At 38.3% G+C, this 26142-nt stretch overlaps 1 protein-coding gene across 1 annotated transcript; it reads right to left on the reverse strand.

Annotated features, from left to right (window-relative positions):
• Window positions 1-850: 850 nt before the first annotated feature.
• LOC145203745 (tenascin-N-like) lies at window positions 851-25665 on the reverse strand. The gene is made up of 47 exons (XM_080076035.1): window positions 25466-25665; window positions 24415-24554; window positions 23765-23882; window positions 23252-23375; window positions 22510-22636; window positions 20011-20144; window positions 19534-19639; window positions 18819-19004; window positions 18285-18419; window positions 17660-17762; window positions 17136-17289; window positions 16675-16846; window positions 16231-16368; window positions 15695-15817; window positions 15351-15499; window positions 14986-15109; window positions 14577-14708; window positions 13913-14062; window positions 13578-13733; window positions 12864-13135; window positions 12073-12303; window positions 11714-11894; window positions 11220-11378; window positions 10940-11053; window positions 10639-10771; window positions 10203-10339; window positions 9807-9970; window positions 9339-9447; window positions 9162-9273; window positions 8909-9069; window positions 8393-8510; window positions 7961-8162; window positions 6671-6827; window positions 5758-6001; window positions 5509-5627; window positions 5208-5339; window positions 4991-5131; window positions 4646-4780; window positions 4130-4264; window positions 3808-3984; window positions 3658-3747; window positions 3282-3404; window positions 2651-2904; window positions 2139-2277; window positions 1874-2032; window positions 1494-1660; window positions 851-1208 (listed from the first exon to the last, which is right to left on the reverse strand). Exons 1-47 carry the CDS (start codon window positions 25630-25632, stop codon window positions 1068-1070), a joined length of 7044 nt encoding a protein of 2347 aa, XP_079932161.1. The 5' UTR covers window positions 25633-25665; the 3' UTR covers window positions 851-1067.
• Between the last annotated feature and the right edge of the window lie 477 nt (window positions 25666-26142).

Consider the following 26142-nt stretch of genomic DNA (forward strand, 5'->3'; position numbering starts at 1 on the left):
TTTTGTTTTATTTTGCATTATACTTACAATGAGTCCAACCTCGAACTTCCTGTTTCCGTTGACCATTTTTTAATTATTTTTTTCGGTTTTTAACAGTTGGTAACTTTAATTTTGTTCAACCCATCGGTAAGCACTGGGTTGGAGCAATGCCGCTTAAGTTTCTTGCTCAGTGAAACATAAGCAACCGAGTTAGGATTAGAGCACTTTTCGGTTATATTGCTTGGTTCACAACGACAAAATTACATTGGCACAGTAGAAAATTTTCCAGTAGTGAAGTAATCTTACAATAGGTTCTTTCAGTTTTGCAAAACTAATTTCGGAACAACTTATTTTCCTATGCTTGCTAGAACTGCTTTGCGTTGTGGTTACATGCAGCCATGTGATGCCATTGACTTTCAAGTGAGCACTTCCTGGTAAGATGCTAGCAGCCCAAAAAATTCTGGCACTCACAATTGTAAAAAGCTTTCGGTTTTGTGAAAAAGGGACCATTTTGTATTAAGCTGCTGAAACAGAACTTTCATGCAGATACATTTGAGTTTTTTGTTTTAAATGTTGTTAAATACACCCTGTTTGAAAGTATTTGACGACTTAACCCAGGTTTTCTTAATCTCTTTACTTTATCACCCAGTTTTGTGTTATATTTTAGAAGTCAATTATATTTTTGTCTGTTGTGTGACTAATTTCGCTCCGCCCAATCAGTTTAAACTAGGGTCCAGAGGTCGGCGGGACCGCCTAAGCTTAATGCTACAAACCGATTTTAATCATACATGTAAAAAAAACAAAAACAAATAGCACTTTGTGATAAACGTAGTTTTTACTTTTTGAGGCAACACGGTTAACAGAACGAACATATAATCCATCCTTCATTTGTAATCTCAATGCCTTATCCTAAACACGTGCCTTTTTGGCCACAACTTGTAAATAGAAAAACAGAAATATATTGCGCACACAATACATATTTTAAACAACACATGCGCTGGGAAAAACATAAATAAAGATACACAAAAATACGCTTCTTCTGTCAAACAATTTGCTCTTAAACTCAATTAAAAAACTTGGCTGAAAAATCATCCTCTGCCTGTTGATGGTCTTCTTTCGTTAGATTGCATGTGGATTTTTCGAACGCTTCTCAAAGACTTTGGTCTCATTTTCATCTCGACAAACTCTATCGACCTTGTAAATCCTCCCCACGTAAACCAGTTAATTCCCTGAAGAAACAAATCGGTTAGCATCGAAATGAAATACACAAACGGGACAAAACCATTAATCTACACTGTATTCTGCAACGATTGTTTGCGCTCAGCAATAGTTTTCAAAACACTCATTTCTGTCCGAGTAAAAGTTATAAGGAGTTATATTTCCAATTTCAAACTTCTTTTATATCCGTTTTAAAGCGACACAGATTCACTTTTATAAACCTATTTGCTAAAATATAATTTCAAAACATTGATATAAACCAAATTAAAAACTTGAAACACTGCAGCTTTGTATACCTGACTGTGGCGGGTGTTGTTGTATTGTCCATTTAGGCTCGACCTGTGGCAATTTCTAAACCACCAGGCACCACCGTATTCTGCTGCACAGTTTCTGTTGTCGGCCAAATCGTTGTCAACATCTTTGGTGGTAAACTTCATGCCAAAGTGATACGACATTGAATCACCTAATGGAATACATTAGTTGAATTGCTATTTTGGAAACGTAACTTGCAATAGTAATTAAGGACCAATCTTTCTACTGATTAACTCTCTTTATTGGTTAACTAAAATGATCAGGAAAACTACGATTAAAATAAGAGCTGCTTGGCCAAGAAAACTACGATTTAAACTTGGCCAAGCAGGAAAACAAAAAAGGTTGCTAATTTTTGACATCCCACCTGCATCTCCGTGGTAGTGTCCACCACTGATGATGTAACCGCTTTGTTCATCTGAGATCGTGACGTCACTGTAGATTGCGTGCACATGTTGCGACTTGTGACGTAAGTCGATTCGCAATTCCTGCGGGTGACGCGTAAGGAGGTGCATGTTACGCAAACCTAAAGACACAAAAAATATGAATAAATATGGTGCTGTAAAACCGTTAACTCAAGCAGATAAAAAGCGCTGAAAATTTCCTTCAAAAAAAATGTATTGTTGACCCACCTATCCAGAACTCTTCGCCGTCTTCTTCGCCAAAACCATTCAAGTAATCTTCCCAATCCCTGTCAAAATCCTCTTTTCCATTTATTCTCCTCTGAACAACCATCCATCCTCCACCATCAGTACGAAGATCACATTGAACCTGCAACGCATTCACATTAAACAACCTTATTTGACTTGACCAAGTGTTTGACGCATATCAATAAGTACAATTTAGTGCTGCATGAAGTTGGCAATACTTCATTTGTCCAAACGAATATTATACCCAGTGTTTTTTTAAAGTGTTTTGAAAAAAAATTTTTTTTCCAGCGGTTTCCCAAAAATTTGGACTTTGGACCAATTTGGAAAATTTTGGATTTTTTGGTATTTAAATGAAACACTTGCGGTCTCTTAAAACTACTTAGCGGTCACCCAAACCAAACCTTAAAAAAAAAACCTGATTATACCTATTGTAAAGGTTCTAAAAATGACTTTGAAACCATGTTTAAAAACAGTAAAGAGGTTTATATACGTACTCTTGTTTCGGAACCGTGGTCAAAGAAAACAGTGTAAGCTCCGTTTGTTCGGTCACCGTTAAGCAAAATCTCCGCACAATCTTTCGGTTTCGGAAAAGGAACAGTTCCAGTTTTGAATCGGGTTGTGGATGCCACGCTTGCGTCATCGCCTCGTATCGTCCTCACACTGACGACGTAATTGATGTTGGGCAACAAGTGACGTAGCCAGATGTGTCTAAGTGTTCCCGTGACGTTATACTCTCGTCGGAAGATATCTAAGTAACAAAATAATTGCTCGTGACAAACTACTGTTGCCTGACAGAATATGTATATAGTGAAAAAAATGTCATAACTTATGTAAAGATTATAAAAAATCATGAATGGAATAATCGGATGCCAAATTTGGAACGATTTTATTTGCGCACTACTTTTACAGAGGGTTTCCACAACGCAATTGCAATGGAACCGTAAAAATACTTAACTTATCGTCAATGTTTACATTGCGCAAATTCAAATTATTTTTTCAAGGCATGATGCAACGTAAGTTAGTTACAAATCTCTTCCTCTCCTAAGGCTGCGGGCAGTAGCTCAAGTACATGAAAGCACAGAAATTACAGCTAAGTACTTATTGCAAACGCCATTTTCAACTTACTTTTGACAGCAACAACAGTCACGTGATAACCGGTCACGTGTTTAGCTCTGGCTGGTTGCCAGGTAACGTTCGCTGTTCGACGACTGATTTCTGATGTTCTGACTATCGATGGTGGGTCGAGTTCTGCAAGGAAATTTGTCGTTGTTTAATTTTTTTGCTAGTGGATACAGTACATGTCTCCAAACACCTCTAAACAACAATACTATTGTTTTGGCCCGCGTAAACATTTTTTTGTCGCGTTTAAGTGCATTAGTTGTTGCTGAAAGCAATTTAATTTTGTAGTCACTTTCAAAATTACATTTGCAAACCTTGTATCTATCTTCTTCCATTTTACCTATAAAGCGGCAAAAAATGCGTTGTGGCTAGTAGTACTTACTTGTTTCAACTGGTTTCAGGCTTGACAAACTCCTCTGCGTTTTCTTATACGCGACAATTTGGAAGATGTACTGTGTTCCAGGGAATAAACCTAAATTTAAATAAAATGTTAAACTCTTAATGTTGGGTAATTATTAGAAGTTTTTATTACCTGTCACGTTGTGATAAGTTTTATTGACCACTTGTAGCGCCGTAGGGTTACTGCTGTCGCCTTCCTCATAATACACCACATCGTAACGGTTAACAATCCCCACAGGAGGGCGCCAGGTGAGATGAACACTCTCACTTGTAACTTCTGTGACAGATAGCTTTCGTACTGCTCCTAGAACTGTGAAAAAATACTGTTTTGCTATGATCCCGCCAATAAATGCACAAACTATCGTGGGTTTTACACAGAAAACAAAATTATGTGGGATATTTGAGGCCATGTCTCGATATTTTAGTTACTGTGATTTTTTGTGCATTTTACTTACGGGTAGTGATGTATCCAAACAAAGGCTGACTCTCTCTTCCTTTTCCAAGACCATGCACTGTAAGGTTGTATGTTGTGGCACTCTGAAGTGAACGCATTGGAAGTTCAGTTTGTATCCCAGACACTGTAATCGTCCCTAAGAAACAACAGGTCATTTGTAAAGTATTGTCTTGAAATGTGACGTTAAAAAAAGCCGAAGCAAATAGATTTCGGTGGGTGATGGTAATGTTCTAAAAATATTCTTGTTGTTCAAAACCAATTGTAAATAACTTAAATCCATTGAGGTTTTAAACCAGTGGTTCATCCTTGTTAATGTACGGCGCAAAATACCGTCCTAAAAATAACAGGCGGGTAAATTCGAACATGATGATTGACTTTAGTCAGAAACTACACCAAAAAAAGTTAAGAACCACTGTTTTAAACAATCTTGCGATAGCTTTAATGCACAGCTTAAGTTTTATCAAGAATTTTGTCATTATTTTTCTTCGGCCAAAAATGTAAAAAGGTTCCAACTTACTAATATCGCCATCTTCCGATCGACAAACCACGCGAAAATAACGTGCCCTGTCGCTTGTTCGACGCCAGTTGAGGGTCAGTGACGTTTCGGTGACGTCACTGAATCGAAGCGACGCCGGCGGCGGTATGATGTAGTCTGGACAAACATAACTGCCATTAGTTAATGTTCCAAATTCAAATGTCAAACGGTAACAATTCAAAATGTGATGAACAAGATATTACATAAATTTTGCAAAATATACAGCTGAAAAGGTACACAAAAAGTATCCACCCAATTGAACGTACTTTGCGGCTTTTTGGTGATTTCATCGGGCTAAAAATCAGTAATAAATACAATACAACTAACCTGTTGTGAAACTAGTTCGCTCCTCGACGCTTTCGCGTGACTTAAGTGATGACGTCAACCATACGTGGTACAAGGTGTCTGGACGCAGCGAGCCCAATCTATATGACGTCACGCCTACGTCAAGTCGTGTAATATTTCCCTCTGCAAACAATTTGGCAAAATCATTAAACTGGCAGTTACAGAAACAACTTGAAGAATTCTTCAAAATATGCCTTACCTAGACCATCATCAGAGCGATGTCCTAACCAAATTGCATCATAACTCTGTTCAGGAAGCGCCCAATTCAATCTCGCGCCTGATTCTCCGATTAACTCAATTGTAATATTAGTTGGTGGGTCGAGACGTTCATCTGTAAAGTTTAGTTTGAACCAATCAAGTAAACAAGTGAAATGAAAAAAATAAATGGAAAAACTGATTACGGATAGTACGTTTCTGCTTGCAGTCTAGTTGTAAAGCACATTTAACTCTCAAAGAAAAACAACTTATGAAAACAAACTTGCTTATAAATGTTCATCTACCTGTGACAAGGGTTACAGTTTCGGCTTTGCTCAGTTTTCCGGCTCTTCTGGTACTCACTGAAACCGTATAACTTGTCCCTGGGATGAGATTGTCCACAGCAACTTCGGTTGAAGCAACTCTGCAACAAATCAACTGGTTTTGAAACTATTTGTTACTCATTACAAATCACAAACTCTCAACACAAATCTCTGCTTGATATCATTAACAGTTAGAATACACCTGATCTTATTTCACACAAGTTTACCAACCTTAGTTGAATTGGGTTTCCTTCTATCAATTGTGACGTAATATTGACGTCATATTCCTCTGCATCGGGTGTGCTCGATTGCCACGTGATCAGTGCTTCGGTTTGAGTTTTGTTGATGATTGACATAGATTTGGGAGGTAGGAGACGGTACAGAGTTGTAACGTTAACCTCTACATCTTTGGCGCTGTCCGTTCCCCATCTGAATGACCGGATGTTCACTCGATAGGAATGACCACTTTGCAAGTCTGAGAAAAAATGGAAATGTATTGTGCACGAAGAAGAATAACGCATACCTCATGTATTAGAGCAGCCAGAATAAGACCTAAAACCAACATCCATTTTTTGCCAAGTGATAAGTTAGTTTGGCAGTTTATATCTGAACATACATACACCCGTAGCCTACTGGGAACATCTCTAGAGCGCAAGTCCCGAAAAGACCTCTGTCGTGGGTTCGAATTCCACCGCCTGTGCCTTGCCTTATGGCAGGGGCCAGCAACCTTTTAAGCGGCTCGTATCGATTTAGTTGTTATTTTCATGTGGTAATGATTTCGCGTGCCGACATTTTTCTGGGTAACAGTGGCTTGTCCCAGCTGATATCAATAATAAGGAGAAACCAGAGAGTTTTGTGCATGTCGGCTGAATTTTGAGTCAAGGACATGATACAAAACTGAAAACAAGCAGTGAAGCACTTCAATATAAACACGCAAATCAGTTGGCGTGCCATGAAAAATCACCTCGTGGCAGGGTTTGCCGGTCCCTGCCTGTGGAAATGCTTGGGAGACCGACTTGGTTTAGTATAGCGCCTTCAATGGGCCTGGCGCACCATATGGTATGATAGTTTATATCTGCTCCAAATTTGATACCCACTAGTATTCGTTTGTTAATTTTCTAAACCTTTTGACGACGTCACTAACCTTCAATGAGTATTTGACTGACGTCATCGCCTGCTTGAATGATTTCGCTTGTCCTGCCGCTAAGCATGGATGAATATGTCACGTGATATTCCTGGACCTGTTCGGATTTTTGTGTCGTCCATCCCAGTCCAATTGTTGTTTCCGTTAATTCGTAAACCTTTAATGCAGAAGTTTATAGTTTGAGAATGTGTTACAAAAAGATATTAGTTCTAAAGAGTTCAACAAAGTTTTATTAAACCAGTGGTTCTTAACCGGTGGGAAATTTCAAGTCAATGGTACATACATTGTTATTTTAAGTTTTACTTTAATATTTATAGGTCGTAAATCTGATGTTTAAACACAAAGTTAAGTATTTCAATGGTTATTTTAATCAAAACCATAACTGCCAGAGAACATAACCAATCCCAGGCACTTTCGCCCTTGTGCATGTCAGGCCGTAGAAACCACGCAACATTTGTTTCTCAATTGTCCACTATTGGTTGGTCCTCGCACAATTTTGTTCTCTACTGTTTCGAATATTCTGACAGAAAGCGCTAAGTTTAACGCATCATTTCTTTCCAATCTTTCTCCTGGTGCAATTACTCGTTTCATGCTATTTGGTCATCCTGATTTAACAGACGCTCACACACTGTCATTATTCTATGCTGTTCACAAATATTTGCGTGCATGTAATATATTTTGATTTCTGCTACCGATTTATTGACATTTAACCTCTTTCGTTCGCTTTTCCGCTTTTGTTTATATTATTGTCGTCTATCCTTTATCTGAAAATACGTTTATTTCTTGTATGGTGACACGACAAAGGACAGTTTTCAGTTTCCGGACTGTCGTCTGATTGTCGTAAAAAAAAAATTTGAATATTTTACTTTTCAATTTCGTGTGTAGTGTTCCTAATTGTTAATATATGGCACAAACCATCATCACAAAAGTAACAGAGGGGTGAATCCGAACTTGGTGATTAACTTTTGTGGAAACCTACACCAGTAAGGTTAAGAACCACCTTAAACAATTAAGCGTTGTTGAATAGGCTAAATTCAAAAAAGAATTATTCAAAAACAATGGCAGAACGGGGGGTCTCGGAAAACTTGCAGCGAATTTCGCCTTTAAAAATCTGGACAGTTTTAGTTGGTTATTTGCAATGTGAAAAATTGTGCGACCCAAGTTTTCTATACATTCCTGGCAAATACTAAAGACAAAAACACCGTTTCAGGGTCAGAAATGTACTGTATCTTACAAAAGACTCATTGTATGTGTAAACGGTGGGAATCGAACCCGCAGCCTTTCGCTTACCTTAACATCCGTTGGAGGCGTCAGAATTGCGGCTGTAAGAAACCGTTGGTGGGCTGGGGGGTAGCTAACAAGGCCATGACGTAATGTTGCTAATGTGACGTAATGGACGGTTGCTGGATGAAGTGACATCAGCATCAGTGACGTACGTTTTCTTCCAAGCACTGTCTTTTCTGTTGCATCCTCAGTGCTGTCACCTAACGGTCTGGAAAAAAGAAATGAGTTTTTGAAAAACCAACATTGCAAGTTTCAACAACTAAAACTTTTTGCATCTAAACAATGATAACAATAAGCCCAAACAAGCATGAATAACATTTTTTTTACCAAATTGTCAGCAAAAGGTGGCACAAAGCAGGGCGGAAGGCTTGGATTTTACTAATATGTACAGCAGTCAGCAGCTATGCTTCAAAGTAAATTATAAATGATTTGCCTTACTTGTACGTAACGAGGTAGCCGGTAATCGTTTTGTCGTTAATTGCATCCCACGTGACCTCGGCACTGGTGTCCCGGATGTTTGTCACGTGCAACTGCTCCGGAGATTCAAGTTGGGAGCCTTTGAAAATTTTTCTATGTTTTAAAGTATGAATCTCTGATTTTATTGTTTTATGGTCAAGACGCAGGCTAGGGCTTAACCTACAGGCCACTTTTAAACGTTCTGCCCACAGCTCAACTTGTATTATATGACCAACTTGGGCACTGCCCACCTAATGTTACAAAACGCTTAGAGGTGAATAAACGTCGCATATACCTTGCTTCAAGATTTTAATGTATATGACATATTTTTCTAATTGTCACCCTAATCCCTAAATTGATAGTTGTAGAAGCCACATAGTATAGCAAACTTTATTTTAATCTCTTTAACAGCGAAACGTTTTTATGTATTTGAGCGAATATTTTTTCAAGCTTTCCTGTAGTATAGTTTGGTCAGCCGGTTGTGCGGTTAGGTTTTACCTGTGGTAGCTTTTGCTTGGCGTGTCTTGCCAACTAAACCATCCACCATCGGTGTAACTTGTATCGAGTATTGGGTATCGGCGGTCAAACCAGTTACTGTCGACGTCGTTGCATCACGTGACACCGTCTTTGTGACGTAATCTGCAAGGTCGTCCAATGACCTGCATCAACGGGTAAAAATTGAAAAATTGCAGTTCATTCAAAATGATCAGAGTGTTTGACTCAAGTGCAACCTGTCGAACTAATTTCAAACCTGTGTGAAATTCGATACCCTTGAACAGCGACCCCAGGTGGTGCATTCCAGCTTACTGTTACTCTGGCGTCATCTAGTGGTTGGGTGCGAAGAGATTTTACAGCTGGAATCACTGCAAAGGGAAGAAGCGTTTGAACTAAAAAATCATGTATCGTTGACCTTAAAGTTGTAACTTACTTGTTCCCTGCGTGATTGTCCTTGCTTCGCTGGAATCAAGAGCTCTTTTAGATTGCATTGTGATGCGGTAAAATGTAGCAGGTGTCAGGTCGCGCAGAGTATATCGGGTCTGCGAAATTGATGCGGTTAATATGCTTCACGTAGTACTATTTCAGTGTCTCCCAACCCTGAGTCTGTGGACTGTGGAAGGTTTTCGTGAACCATCTCACGACTTATATAACTTACATATGTTTTAACTCTATTGTTTACATCAGTTCTTGGTGAAATCAAGATTCGACCAAAGCTACAAAGGATTGCAAACAAATGTACTGCGCGCTACTTCTAACAACAATGATTCTGCTTCCCAAACTCTTTCCTTCTGTGGCTACCGTTTTTACATTACCTTAATATAGAAATAGAATATCAAACAAACTTTAAAGAGAACGCGAGCATAACTAACATATATCGTAAAACATCGATATTAAGTACCTTGTCGTTTGTTAGTTCAGTTTTTCTCTGACTTTCTGTATCTCCGACAGGATGATAGCTGATCTCGTATCCGGTGATTTCCCCACGGTCCGGCGGAGACCACGTGATCACGATGGTGTTGACGCCTTGCTTAATTGATCTTAATCGTGTCACAGGCGAAGGAACTGGAATATAAGAGACACTTGATCAACACTTTTTGACTGGATAGCCGATTCTTTCTTTTTAAGGTAATGAAATTGTTCGTTTTGCTGTATGTCATTGTCACTTGATAATTACTGTTTTTTGTTTATCTGGTGACCTAAGGTTTTAGAATGTGAACATATTCGTTAGGATACTCACCTGATGGTAGCTATAGGCTCATATATTTTAACTCCCACAAAATAATACAAATCTTACGTGTTATAACCATAGCAACCGTCGGAAGGCTCTGTGATCCGTTTGCTACCGAGTACAACTCCACAGTATAGTCGGTGGCTGGTTCGAGTCTGTGAATCGAGTACACGCTACTCGTACCGGATATATCCACGTCCGCTCTGCAATAAATTGATTTCCGAGTTGATTGACAGATCTGACTAGGTGGTAGGTTTACTTTGCCCAAATATGGCGAATGTACAAAAAGTTTCACCTTTCAACAAAATTTTCAGCTCTTCCGGCAGTTTTTTATTCTAATGTGCCAACGTTTCGATGTCCCATACGAAACACCTTCATCAGGGTAATGACATACATTGCAAACACAAGTTATTATAAAGCGAAAAGGGCGGCGAAACACACACAAAAAAATGTTTTTTTGTTGATACGTTATGCCTGGCAGCAACAGTGTATTCAGTTTCACCTTTCGTCTTCGACGTCACTTCGGTAGTACGTCATGAGGTAGCTCGTAACAGGTACATATGGCGCCATCCAGTGGATGGTGAAAGATTGGTCAGAAACCGTGACAAACATTAGGTCACGTGGTGCATCCAGTGCTAAATAATTAACAACCAAAAACATGAAATGTAAAACTGTAAATCAGTTTCCTTCACATAGATCTGGCAAATAATCATAAGTTTCAAAATCAAAACTGCACGCTAAAACGTAAACGACGTTTTAAACGGCTCCAATTGGTGACCAACTTTAAACATTTTAACTCAAACCTGTTCTGACGGCGATCTGTGCTGGTGTGCTGAACCTGTGTTGCAACAAAGCATACACATTTAGTTGATACAGCGTCCCTGGAAGTAGTGAAGTCATCACCGCCGACGTTTCATCTGAAAAAAATCAGATGCTTTGTTTTGCTTAAACTCTCGGTTACGGATTGTACACGATTCTCTGATGGGTCTGAGTGCTATTGTTTTTAAACTCAACGTTTTGGTTAAACGCTATTAAGAACTGCATAGTATGTCAAAGGGTCTTTCAAAAAAACTTTTAGCATACCTTTGCTAACAGTTATATTTCGGTCACTGTCCATTGAGTTGCTAGTTGTGCACGTGACCAGATACGCTTGAACGCTTTCAGTGATTGATGTCATCCACTCGATTTCAATCTTGTCCCACGTGACTTCCACGACGCGCAGAAGTTCTGGAGGCTCTACCACTGCAAAAATCAATGTAAATCTTTGTACAGAAAACTACCTTGTTTTGTTTGCAACATAAGTTCTCAAGATATTTGTCTCCTGTTTATCTACTGACAGGTTCCATAGATAAAGTTTTCTCCCGGTTGTAACAACCTAATCGCGCATCCTTTAAAAGTTGCTTATTATATTTACACCAGAGCGCTTCAAATTTACCTCTCGGGGTTAATCGCTTCTATACAAACGCAAACATGCATAAACCTTGCGTATTTAAATCAAACAACTGCTTTATATCCGACTATATTCTTCAAAAAACTACATAATACTATTGCCCAAAACAAAGAAAGATTGTTCTTACACATGATGTCAGTAGTAAGAATTGCAGTTCCTTGCTTGCTAAACCGCTCATGCATGACTGCTGTGACGTTGACAATGTACGTTGTGTCGTCGGAGAGGTCATCTAAGGTCACGTAGGTTTGATTGGCCGAAAGTTGCAGCGAAATCTTATCAACTGTTTCGTCAAAGTCCCTGTATTCAATCTAAACGGAAACTTGATTTTGTATTGTTTTCAAAAATCTCTAAACTTGTGTTTCCAAATGGTGTTGGCGTAAACTTTGACTTGTAAATTTATACAAAGATCGTGGGTGTTTTTTGCACCATAAAGTATGAACAACCTACGGATAAGTTCAAAGATGGTGAAGAACTTCGATCACTTACCAAGTATCCCGTTATTGGGGCTGTCACTTGATTCCAATACACCGTTGCGTTGTTGTATCCGACCATTGACACCGTTACCCCAGTGGGTGGGTCAACGGGTGATATAAATGATATTTGAGCTGGGGGACTGGGTGGGACCCTGGGATTATTAGATTGTGCTTTCAATGAAATATTGTAGATCAACCCAGGTGATATGTTGGGCACAAGAATTTCAGTGTTACTACCTGGCACCTGCAAGAAAAGCAAATGGTGAATCAATCAAAAATTGAGTATTTTGTAAACTTGTGCTTCAAGCAGTCGGATTCGAATCCAGCCAAAAATCTACGGTTAAAAATTTCTGGTAATAGTGGAAGCAATTTAAGTTTTATTTGGCAATTTTACTGAGCTTGTAAAGTTTGTTGGTACAGACAACGTTGATGCCATTGGTTCCAATACCGCGTTTGTCTACTTTTTACATTACTGAACATATGTTGGAAAGTCAGCTTTATTTTGAGATAACCCCTCAAGTTACGTTGTATGGATTACCACGCTGTTACCTGTTCTTAAATCTGAAACTATTTCAAACAAACCAAAATATATTGTGTTAAAATGTAGACCGAAAGTCTAAAGAACAAGATTGATTAGAATTTAAAATTTTAAACTACAACCAAATATTCAAACATAAAAACGAAAATCAACCTGCTGCTTGTGTTTATGGTCAAAAAAGTAAAATAGGCAATTTTTACATAAATATTATTCGGGTCATAATACCAGTAATAAACTCCATTGAAAACAAAAATTGCAAAACCCACCAGAAATTCAATAGGATCAGGCATGGTCGGGTTAATCACAGTGACGTTGTACAAGCCCATGAAACCGGTCTCAGCCAATCCGATCACAGGGTTCCACGTGATCAGTAAGTCCTCGTATGTCGGCATGACAACGTCGAGATTGTTCGGTGTGGGCAGAGCAGTTAGTTGAGTGATTGAAGTCATTTCACTGCTACTCTGGCCCGAGTCGGCACGAACACTTATGTTGTAGCGGTTAAGAGCTTGTAAAGCGCTGAATGTTGCACGCAGATTGTCTAAAAACAATTGTTTACAATGTTGTATACTGGTTTGTGTGGGTTTTACGGATGTACAAGTAAACCTCGGTTTTCGATAAATCCAGGTCTTCACCTAATTCGGACAAAACTCGAGGTACAAATGATTTGTAATGTGGTAAGGCTTGAACTAATCGACAGCGGTTAATCCGGATTTTTGACTAACCCGGACAATTTTTTTTTGTCCAAATGGGTCCTGATTAGCCCAGATTTACTGTACATATAAATTGCAACTTTTTCAATCAGGTGAACGTTAGGTCAATAATTTTTCAGTGGCTTATTAAAACCATATTTAGTGCTAAAATGGAATAAGTTGTTTAAAGACCAGAAACCTCGACAAAAAAAACTTATTTTTCTCCAATTCTTGACAAAAGCCATATAGTCCACATTTTGCGCCAAAACTTTGGTGTAAAGTCTCACTTACCTGTTGCGTCTATTCTCAGTTCGTGTGTAATTCCCGAAACCACGTCTCTGCAATTAAGTGTGTAACTTTCCACATCAGCTTCGGAAGCTTTCCATTCCACCGTGAGACTAGTAGGAGTAATTTCTACAGGACGAAGATTGCTTGGAGCGTCAACACCTGGCGAAAAACGGACTTTGTCAGGTCATACGATTTCATATATATCTCCAATGCATAGTTGTAAGCATGACTAAAACTGGAGGCCGAACCCAAAAGTAAAGCCCGAAACCCGGTCCAAACTCTTGGGATAACGGTGCAAGGCTGTATTAAGGGAATGGCTAATTTCAGGATATGTTTACCTGTAACAAAGAACTTAAGCAATGCTCCACTTTCTCGCTTGCCATCGATAGAGTACAACTGGATTACGTGTTCCGTTCCGGGTAAAAGGTCACCAAAAGTCGCGTGATTGATAGTTTCGGGCAAAATGGTGTCCACCAGAGGAGCTGGACCTGCACAAAGAGCGTTGTTATTATTTGGCGAATTTTCGAAACAGTTATTACTGACTTTTTTAGGTTTTTGCTTTGTGTGAAGAGTTTGACTTGTAAAAGGTTGCGGAAGTCTGCTTTTTCAACTTAATCTATCTATTAAATTGTTTTCATGTGTTACTATCACTCTTCTTTCAGTTGATAGTTTAACAAAAAATTTGGTTTATGTCTATCTTTATGCATCTGAGTGAGTTATATCTTTATGCATCTGAGTGATGCCTTTAAGTGAATTGTGCGTTTAAGTGATTAATCAGTTTTGATGATTGATGCGTTTAAGCGATTGATACGTTAAGGTGATTGATGCATTTAAGTGACTTATGCCTTTGCGAAAAATGAAGTGAAGTGTAGCCTACGTTTATGTAAATGATGCGTCTAAGTGAATTATCCGCATATTCGTTCTTGTGACATCAAGCAAAAGCTTACTTTTAAAACATATGGATGCAACGAACAGTGAAAAATTCAAATCAAAATCTCTTACCTGTGTCAAAATCTTCCCGGGTGCTCACTTTAATTCGAAATTGTTTAATCTTTTCGTTCGGAGATGTCCAACGCAACGTCACGCTGTCATGTGACAACCTGGTCACGTGGACATGATGGGGAGATTCGATTCCTAATTCAAATCAAAACGGTCAGACTGTGTTTCTCAAAGTTTTTACCCCTGATATTATGCAATAACCAAAACTTTGAAGGGCACCATCTATATAAATATGATTCATACAAAGTAATATCAACAAATTAAAAGCAAAATTAAATTTTACGATTTCGTAGGGCTCCGACAACGAACACCGAGAAAACATATTTAACCATATATGAAACAGATTGTAGATTTTAACTATGCACGAACAAAATTGAAAAAATGCTTATTTTACGGCGTGGGGTGTAATTACCTGCAATAAGTGTAGCGTTTAGTGGAAGGCTTCTCATATCATTTCTGTATGCAATCAGAGTAACGTTGTGTTGAGTGTCAGGCTTCAATCCGCTCAAGATCAACTGGTTGCTTGAACTTGGTACCTTTTAACGAAAGCCAAAAATGGTAAAAGGTTCATGACATGATTTCGCTTGATACAAAGGTAGCGTATATTTGCGCATTATTCTCCAATTTACATTTTATTGCTGGTATGATACAAGTCGACAATGTTTTGCAAAATCGTGTAACCATTGCATACAAGTTGAAATGATAACCATTCGTGAACTAATCACAAGCCTGAGTAATGAGGTGATCGTAGGTAAATATTTATTATATATTTCTTACCTTTTTGCTAATTGGTTCTGCATTGTTTACATCTGCCTCTAGAAACGTGATCTCGTATCCATCCACGCTTGCTTTTGATCTGCTCCATTGCGTCACCGCTGACGTAGCAGTGACGTTGATAAACTCTATATCTTCAGGTGCGTCAAGAGCTACAGTCAAAAAATGTCGAAATTAGACAAGAAATTTGTTTATTAGTTTTCTTTATTGTTGTTGTTCTTCCTAACTATTGATATTGCTCCCATCTCCAAAGACTAAACGATTTGTTTTGTAATTTAAATGCTAAAAGTAGTTAGTTGCAAATTTATCTCCTTGACAAAACCGTAGAAAACTGTTTACAAACTTACATGTTGTAAAATTGATATTGATTGGTTCGCTGACATCCACGCCCTGCACCGCATACAGCGCCACAGTGTAAGTATCGCCGGGCCGGAGGTCTTTTATCAGCACTGATGTCTTGTTGGGCAGCACTGCATATAACATGAAGTTAGTTTGTAAAGAGACCGAGAAATGTCTCAAAAACAGGAAATCTCTGCAATTTATAAGCTTTTCGTTCATTCCACAACACAAAACCTGAAAGACAAGCACTAAATACAAACAGAAAAATTTCATAATGTTGTACAGTGCACCTATCCACCACATAGGAATCCGGTTACTCGCATAACCAATTTGCTAAGCTTATTTTCTGCAATTGACTATTATGTGATTTAAAAATGGCTACGGATAGGATTTACGTTCCCCGTTAAAGTAAACGGAATACGCAAATACCCAGCTTGGTGTGTAGTACAACCAATTCATTTTTTGTCTTGCTTTTAAGTTATAGATTAAAACATATAACACTCCACTTAATCAAATGAATGAAAAAAAGGAACGTTTACTCTACCGCTGAACTCGGCACCCCCTTGCTTACAACTGCAAACAACTTTGTATCTGTCAATTTTCGCTTTGGCTGGACTCCAGCTGATCTCGACGAATGTTGGACCGATGCGCAACCAGCTCAAAGTGGAAGGAGCATCCACAGCTAAAAATACATAAGTTACATGTCGTTTTTTAAGACAGCAAATGAAAAAAATATTACAGTTTGTTGAACATAAAATGGTCTGTCATTTTTTTAGCTCTGCAAAGACAAAAATTAGTTCAATAAATGTGATCAAACTTGACGAAACGGATAGGGAATCAAAATTTTTGTAAAAAATTGGCAAGAATTCCTAATTTATTTGCGATAAAATTTGTCACTGTCTTATGTCTAAGATCTATGTTTAACAAAACTATAATTTTGAAAAAAATAACGCTATTGCTAATTTTGAAAACAAATAACGAAACAAACCTGTCTTAACTGACGCTGTAATTGGAGTACTAAGTGCATCTTCTACCATGGCGTACACGAACACCGAATATTGAGTGCCACTGTCCAAATCGCGAATTGTAACTTTGGTGACATTTGGACTTACTGACTGATACACTGCGTTTGCTGTTCCACTCATAGGAATGCAATTAACCTGAAATAGTAAAATCGTTTGTCCCAAAGTTAATGTGCGCAATTGGCAACTACTATGCATTTGGTGAAGTTTTTCGTCTAACTTGTGGAAAGCAATTATTTTCATAATTTTGCGCTAGTTGATAAAACAGTTGTTCAGTATTAGCTGTTACAACCATCATAGTATGGTATTTTTAATGCATTCCAATCTGATAGAGACACTTGCTGGCACAAACCTTGGTTGCATTGATCGTATGTTTAACAATCTATTATACATCACTTCTTGGTGTTGGTTTTGTTTTCAATATTACCTGGTTGCCCGTGATTTTGGCCAAAGATGGACTCCATGAGATATCAATAGTTGTTGGTTGAACGTTAGTGACTTGTAGATTGCTCGGACTTTGCAGTGAAGCGCAGTTTAATCCTTCCCAACCGTCGTCACACACACATAGATGGTTCACACACCTGTACGCGTAACACATAGGATTATGGTGTAGGCGCAGAAATTTTAACAATAAAAATGTTTAGTTTGCCCGTTTTTAACTTCCAAGCAAAACTTGAGTTACAAATGGTTTGTATTGCGGCAAGGCTTAAATTAATCGAAACCGGTTAATCCCATATTTGTCTAATCCGGACATTTTTGGGCCCAAACGGAACCTAATTAACCGAGGTTTAATGTAGCCTATTTACATTTCAAACAATACAAAACATTAGTTCAGATGAACTCAAACGATATGCTACCAAAAAGATGTGAGCAAAAATATTTACTAAACCCAATTAACGGAAAAGATCTGGATTAGCACAAAAGCAGAAAACGGTCGATTTGTATAAGTACCTTCCGTTGTTGGAGCACATATCAGGGCAGTGTAATATGGTGCAGTCGTTTCCTGTCCAGCCTTCTTGACAGTTGCAGGTACCATTATGACATGTACCGAAACCTACAACATTTTTGGGTTATTTCTATTTGTTTGCCCCAGCAATGGTTCTCCACCCTATACTGACCATCTCAATCTGATTTAAGTGACTACAGAGACAGTGACCTTTTCTTTTCAACTAAATGAGCAATTTTCTGCAAACAGCAAGGTGGCAATTCCAAAAGAACGTCAAAAACATGAGTTTAGCATAAGACGATGGCTGATCAGTTGGGACTGAAAACCACTTGAAAACGTGGAAAATTGGGCTCAACAGAATGTTCAAGGAATAGAAAGCGTTGGCGATTTTTACCTACCCTACACTAATTTGTTTCTAATCTTGATCTGACTTAAATTGAGTATAGCAGCGTTGGCTCGCGTGCCACTGATTGAGAACCACTGCACTAATACATCCAATGTAAATGGACTCATTTTAAACCTACTAAGAATGCAGATGCTATACAAAAGCAGCGGCTAAAACGCAAAAAGGTACAAATTTAGTGAGTCTATTCTTGATTTTTGCATGAAAATTTATGCACATTGGCTTACCAGAGCAGTCACTGGGGCATCTTAGGGTATTGCAATCCTCACCACTCCATTCGTTAGTACAGTGACATGTTCCGTTACGACATCTTCCATTTAGATTGCAGTCGTTTAAACAGCGTTTGATGTTGCACGCTTTTCCTGTGGGTTTAGAACGTAATAAAGTAACCTGTTTTGAAGGTTTATAACTTTGATCTTTAACTACCACTATATGAAGTTAAGTCAGGGACATATGTGACTAAAAATGAAAGCCCACATACAAAATGTGATACTATCTGTTGTTGGTTGTGTTACATTTGCGAGGAAAAGCTATCTTTTCCAAAGGTTGGATTCCAAATATCAATAAATGTGGTTAATTGCATAGCGCTTAATCGCATATTCCGTTTTATTGAATATTGTAAAAACGCCAGTCTTGTTGAATTTAAAAGTTAATCGGATAATAAAACGTAGTAAATTGCACAAGCAAATATTTATAATAGCTGTGGTACGTATTGTAACTGGAACATAGTTTTAAAGTTCATTCCAAAAAATTTTGTTTACCTGCCCACGGCTCATCACAATTGCATTTGCCTTTCTGGCATGATCCATGACCGGAACAATTTCTTGGACATCTCTTAACAGAACAGTCTTCGCCAGTCCACAGCACCTGGCACTGACATTGACCTTTCACACACTTTCCGTGCTTGGAGCAACTGTTGATGCATTTCGCTACAGAGCAGTCCCGGCCTGACGGAAATCACAATTAGTTTTGCGCGTTTACTTGTGTACCTTTGTTTTTTTACCATATTGCAAATTGTTTGGGTAGCAATAACTTCTAATATAGGCTATATTTTGGGACACAGAGGTCAGTTACATATTTTAAAGGTAAGTTATGATTGTACTTACTATTTACCAAAAATATTATAATTATTTTTCACTATTTTAATTACCAAAAACACTGCCATCAATGACAGATTTTTTTTCCTAACAAGCAATGTGACAAACTGCTTTACAAGAAACCATATTGTATGTTATTGTGAGGAATCATGTACCAAATCATATTGTAAAACGACACAGATCCATTTAAAGACAGTTTTCTTTGCCTGTTATGTACCAAAATCGTTACTTTAAAACGTAACTGTTTTAGGCAAACTCGCACCAATTGCCAAATCACATATTTGCAAAAACACCTTAAAGTAGGCTATATCATATTCGGGTCTTGGAATGTCTTTGGTGTGATATAGGCTACATACCATGAAAAGTTTTTGTTTTGTACCTGTATAGTCTTTGTTGCAAATGCATTTTCCGTTTTGACAAACACCATTACCATTGCAGTCTTTTGTGCAAGCTCGTTCTGAGCAGTCTTTCTCCGTCCACTTGCCCTGAGAATGAGAACAGAAAAGTTTGGCGATATTGTATGAGTCCTTATATAACGCAATATTATAGTTGTGTGTTTTTATTACAGAGTAAAAAACGGCTTTATTAAAATGATTAATATCGATAAATAATAGTTTCAAATGTAAATGAAAACCACAAACAAGATGATGCGATCGCCAGAATTGGTTAAACCCTATGAGATCGAATGTTTGTGGGTTTAAATCCCGCTTACATAAATTGAAAATATGAGCAAAATACGTTTTAACTGATCTAACACAGCCCTAATAGGAAGAAATTTCGAGCACATTCAAATCAGGTGCATTTTCCCCTACTAACTTAACACAAAAAACAAAAATATAAAGTTTTTCAGTCTTACCCAGCATTTACACTTTCCGTGTTTGTCGCAATTTCCGTGACCAGAGCAAGCGTTCGGACATCTCGATTTCGAGCAGTCTTTACCAATGAAACCTGGTCGACATTTACAAAGCCCATCAACACATGCACCGTTTCCTGAAAACAGTATGTGTTTTAGACGATGTAGTGCAGGGGTGGCCACCCGGCCAATGCCTAAGAGCCACATTTGTTATTGTGTTACCACAAAGAGCCGCATTATAAACATTGGCCAACATGAGCGACCTGTATTAGCAAGATTTATTCTAAATGTCGCACACAAACATAATAATGACACAATTTGACTTGTACAGACCACGGGCCAGTCATTTTTAACAATGAATGATTTGCACTGTCTTACACACAATCTCTTTAATTTTAACGAATCCTACAAACAAAAAAATACAAATTAAAATTTTCTTTTTTCTCTTACTATCAGTAACGGACGGTGAGATTCATGTCTGGTGATGTACTGAAATTTTTTTTCTCTGCCATTTTGAAGGCAAACTTGACAAAAATTGCTTACCGGTACTTAAAAGATTTTCCCTGCTTTGAACTTAGCGGTACTTTCATCTAACGCGCACGCGCCCCAAAGTAGGCGTCGAGTTTTACAAAAATGCAAGGTGGTGAAACTAAATTCATTGCGACGTCACTAATGCATTCAACAGCAACAATCGCTCAACTCAAACCCACGACCAAGAGACAGACTGCCCATAAAATAACGTTGGCCATAACCCGAAAAACAACGGATTGAAACATTATTAATTTTGGAACACGTTGTTGTAAATATTGCTGTTGCTTTGTGCCTTGTTTGCATTGTACGAAACAATGAGGAATCATTCATTGTTCAACAATTGAATATGTGCCATCATAATCAAGCCATTTACCTAATAAGGTTGCAGTTTCAAGGCAAGGTTTGTGGCCATACCGATAGTAAATTTGTTTAAAAGCAAAATGTCATAGCCACAAACTAACCAAAAAATCTGCAGTGACCCCTAACTTCCACAACAACGTAAGAGCCGCATAAAACCAGGCAAAGAGCCGCATGCGGCTCGCGAGCCGCGGGTTGGCCACCCCTGATGTAGTGGCTTCAGTTGTTTAGAGTTGACACCATAGTTAAAAGAACCACTAGGAAGTGTTACTGTTAAGCGCTGTTTTCTTTCTAAAGATGGTTTAACTCTGGTTAATAACATAGCCTCATCGTTTTGAAACATTCTGTTAAATACGCTATTCACGGCTTTAAAGAATCAGAGCCATCAGTATTGGTGTACTAAACATTACTAAGCTTTGACAAGTTTTCGACACTATTGTCATCATCATGTCTCATACACAAATAGTGGCTCTGATTTTTTTTGCTCAGATTCTGTTAAATGTTTTTGAATTACAAAATGATAATTTACCGTTTTGTGGGATAGTAACTTACAATCTTTGATTGGCGTAAATGTTTCCCAATTGTCAACTTTTATCACCGTAACCCTCGCTTAAACCGGACCCATTTTGTTACATCTTATTTGCCAGTAATTGCCGATTTCTATAGATTCCCGCATTTCCTCAGTACAACTTGTGTTGTAATCTATTGCGTTGTGTGACGTAACAATGGACTGCCAGTTTTGTGTGATAACGCAACGTGGTTTAGTTCTTTTCGTTGCCGACTTCCGTGGAGCACGGTGCTGCGTCGGTTTTTGTAGAAAAGCTGTTTATTGACGATTATTGGTGAGTCACTTTGTATATATGTGTTTAATGACTCAATATTGTGAATTACCATAATGACTGCTAACCGTTGTTAACTTGACCTAAACTGCAATGACCTAAAATGTCATTCCCCTTTTTTAATAGTCGTGCTGTACGTGTAGTTGGGTTTATTTAAGTTGTATTTGTTTACGCAGCGTTTTTGTACGATATTCACGTGAAGCGTGACTTTCTACACTGTTGCTCTACATAGCTTGGTAAGCATTGTGTATGACGTCATAATGGCATATTGTGGTTTCATGTTTTATTGTGTATTTAGGTGTGTGACAGTGATTTCTGGGATCGCCCATGTTATTTGTTGTCTTCCGGTTCCCATAACAGTTGGTGAGCTTAAAGTTACATTCCTACAATTAAAGCGCAGTGCTAATGCCATGTCTTTGTAGAAACCGCTTCCTATCCGTTTCCCATTCGTTTCTATCGCCTCCCACCGTCCTGTTCATTCTTCATTGAAAGTGTTTGAATATAAGATCTACAAAACACCCTATCTGTGTGGAGTGCTTGCTGGAGACCTTTAGGAATCGCGTTTCAATCCCCCTCGTGTGACGTTCCGCGCTGTAACCGGGGCGCGTTCACGGGACGTTACACATTTGTAAGTTTTGTCCGAATTAGGTCCTGGTTACTGAATCCGGTTTAACCGAGGTTTAGTGTATGTCACAAATGAATGCCTTAAGTCGATCTTATAATGTTGCGTATAAGTTACCGGACATTCGCCAAACTGAAACAATGCGTATTTTACCTGAACAGTTCAACGGGCAATATCCCCTGGCGGAAACTTCTATCACAGCCTGATCCTCCTCAGTCCCCTGAATAATATCCAGCAGTGGTTCCTCCTGGCAACTTCTACACTTTTGTGATCCCTGATTCTATATGAAGTGAATATAGGCTATAATCGGTTGAGCTTAGGCTTTGTCCAAGGAACTGACCTAATGTCAAACAACCCGAAAACGCCTTGTTTAAGACAAAATGTCTATTGTGTTTGTTGTCTTGGTCTTTCCTGAGGCTTTAATGTTAAGCACTGTGAATCAAACTTTCGGACCTAAACGGGCTTGTCAAAAACAATACGGGCTCAGGCCGGGTTTCGATCTTGTACGTTCGGGTTCGGGCTCCAATTTCAGGCCCGTTTACAACTTTGAGTCTCACCCTTTTCTTGCCTATTTAAACTTAATTAAACCCCTTCAGATCTAACGAACACAAATTCCGAGACGGAAAGTTAAGGTGAAACATCTTTTAGTACACCAGGGTAATCGAAGGTGTTATATCGAATCAAATCGGTCTCCCATGATAGCAAAGGCTAGAGAAATTTAGCCCACGACAGAAGCCTCTTTGATTAGTTGACTAGAGATACCCATACTCGGTTATCCCAATAATACATGTACGTTTATTTAGGTTTATTAAGAAACCTATTGCTGTGACTCAGAAAACTCGATAGTGTAAGCTTTAAATAAAGTTATCATCGAAAAGCTGTGATATAATTTCACCTTCAGTTGTCTTTCCACTGCCTTAATTCGTTTCAGGAAGGTTTTCTCCAGCAAGCTGAGCTCGGCGCGTAAGTTCTTGTTCTGCAGTTTGAGCTTTTGAAGGTCCCGTCCCTCGCAAAGGCACCTGGGATTAAATATTTCAATTTAAATAATTATTTCTACAATTTTTCTCAATGTTGTTTCTTTGCCTTTAAGAAACAAGCGTTTTTGTGCCAAAAGGCAGATTGTAAAAACTGTTCTCAGTTTACTAAAAATTAAAGTGAGTAGAAAAATACGACATTTATTTAACTCCTGACATAGTCCTTGAATCAGAACACTTTGAACAAACATCTGTAACTTCTGAGTGTTTTTAAAGTTTGTCGTTAAAAATTCAAACCACTACTTCTTCCCATTTATTAATGGGTTTCGAAGCCTAAAATTTCCCGAACAGTGAATATATTGAAGAGCTTTTCTTAAAAGTCTTTATTCTATGTTGTGTGCTTGTCAAGTTCTCTGTCGCAGAAACATGCTTACTTTTTGTGTGGTATCTCAATCCGATGATCGAAATGAAATAAATCCGCATAAGGTCTTCCATGCTCGTCTACATCATACTGAGACGGCGTGACGTATCCACGGTTAACGTGAACAAATCCTGCAATAGAAAAGTGTACGTTATTTTAATTTGAAAGTTTATTCATATGTTCATTTGAAAGCCATTTTTTAAATGCGCTATAATCACACACTGAGTTGCAAGTCGGGCCGGTTTCGGGCTTAGGTGTTTTTTTAACTAACGGGCTTGATTCGTGCCTGTCTTCAAATTGTGTGTCAAAAACTTTCAAATAATATAATTACCTCATTTAATATCTAGTTGCTGGACTTAAACTATAATGCCTAACAACCCTATAAAACATTATTTTTCCCTTCTGTTCCTACTATATTACTTATTCTGTACTTTTTGTAGGTTTACATGTATAGGCCTGTCAATAAAACTTTCGGGCCTAAACGAACTTTTTAAAAACGATTCGGGCTCGGTCCCGATTTTTTGACCGCCTACAACTTTGATCACGCATATTTTAAATGCATGAATAGTGATCACGCTTTTTAAACCAATCTCCATAAAGCGCAAACGGTAGGAATGGGAATCGAACCATTAACCTTCCAAAGAAACAAGGTTGAATACTTACCATCGCTCCCATTCTGCAGTGCAGTATCGTAACTCGTTTCAAAGCTGAATTCTTCTGAGTTTTCGTTACGATTATCACCATCAACACCTCCTTGCATGAAGGGCGGACATTTGCACAATTTGTTTCCCGGTATGTTGATGCTATGAAATATAACAATTAAAATGTAAAGTTTAAGATTATTTTCCAGCCGAAAACCCTGTCAGATGCCAATTTTTTTAAATGTCACTTTTACAGGAAAGCAACGTTTGTGCAAATTACACTTTTACCTTAACTCCCTGCGCTGTATCTTTAAATACCTCGTGTGTATTGTTTTATTTTGTCTTTGACAAAAATACTAAGTGGAGGCAGGCGGATAAATCTTCCTATAAACTAGAGATGCCCTGAATCGGCTTAGTTTGCGTATCGGCCAAAACCAAATATTCCGCTGGTTTGCTGAATAAATTCGTCCCAATCAACCTAATCATTTATGACAGGGGTCGGAAACCTTTTTGCACCGGGGACCGCTTTTGAAAGTAAAATTTTACCGTGGACCGGTCATAAAAAAAACTACAAATATTTAGCAATAAACACGCTTAAATTAGTTTATCATCCCGGAATACATGGGCAAAATGCTCATAGCATTTAACCTGAAAAATTATACGGCCCGGTAACGAACTCCTCGCGGACCGGTGGGTTTTAAGATGTTCAGTCTGCCAATGAAGTAGGCTACTGTTTTTTTTGTGTGGAGGGGACTATACGATAACGTTTTAAAAATCATAATAGTTGAGGCGATTTTACTTATTGTGTAGTGTGGTTACTTGTTAGACAGAAAAGATACGTTTTACGCTTTAAATTTGGTTTCGTAAAACAATCGGTTTCGGCCCAGTCGCAACAAATAATTCGTCCGAAACCGAATCTTTGTAAAAATTGCCGATTATGCCGAATAATTTCGGTACATTACTACTTTTAACTCAAAGTATTAAGCAAGAGGTATTCTTATACGCACTGCAAATGCACATAATACGTTAAACCATCAACACTTGACCAGCACATAAACGAACGAAACACATACCTGTATTTGTGATTAAATACTAGTGGTTTAGTAGGATGCAGTGTTGCGTTTGGTTCCGGAACATGATGTCTTGATTCTATTTGGTTAATTCCTTTCACAGCTAAAACTTGACACAATACTAGGACAATATCTACAAGTAGTACTTTTGCCCCTAGTCTATGCTGCATTCTGCTTATATCGCTGAAAAAACGTTTCGAAGATAAATGGGTACAGCGTAAATTGTAATAGACCAAGTAAAGTGCATCAAAAACTAGTAAAACCCAATACGTTTTGCGCCAACACTTCCATTGTTAAACATCGTTTCTGTACAAGACAACATACTGATTTTATCCAAGTTTATGTAATAACTGCATGTTAGCCGAACTTTACGGTACTAACTGAAAAGTAGCTGATTGTAAATGCCGCTCACTTATTTCTTAGCAACTGTTGCACGACTTCGAGACAAAATTGACGCCTTAGTTTCCAAAGCGGACAACATGGCGCCGGCCTGAAGCCAAAGGTAGTTCCCAATTGAAAGCTTGTCAGTCAACTTTGTCCGTTAAAAATGACATTTTTTCTCAGTACAGAATAAACAGCAGCAACGAGGGAGGTTTGACACCTAGAAAAGGGCGCCAAAACACAAACAAACGCTTGTTCGGCAAAACGCGTGAAACCTTGTTCGACCTAATCACACCTCA

This window comes from Phallusia mammillata, chromosome 8 (assembly GCF_965637545.1).
Source record: "Phallusia mammillata chromosome 8, kaPhaMamm4.hap1.1, whole genome shotgun sequence".
NCBI classification, from domain to species: Eukaryota; Metazoa; Chordata; class Ascidiacea; order Phlebobranchia; family Ascidiidae; genus Phallusia; species Phallusia mammillata.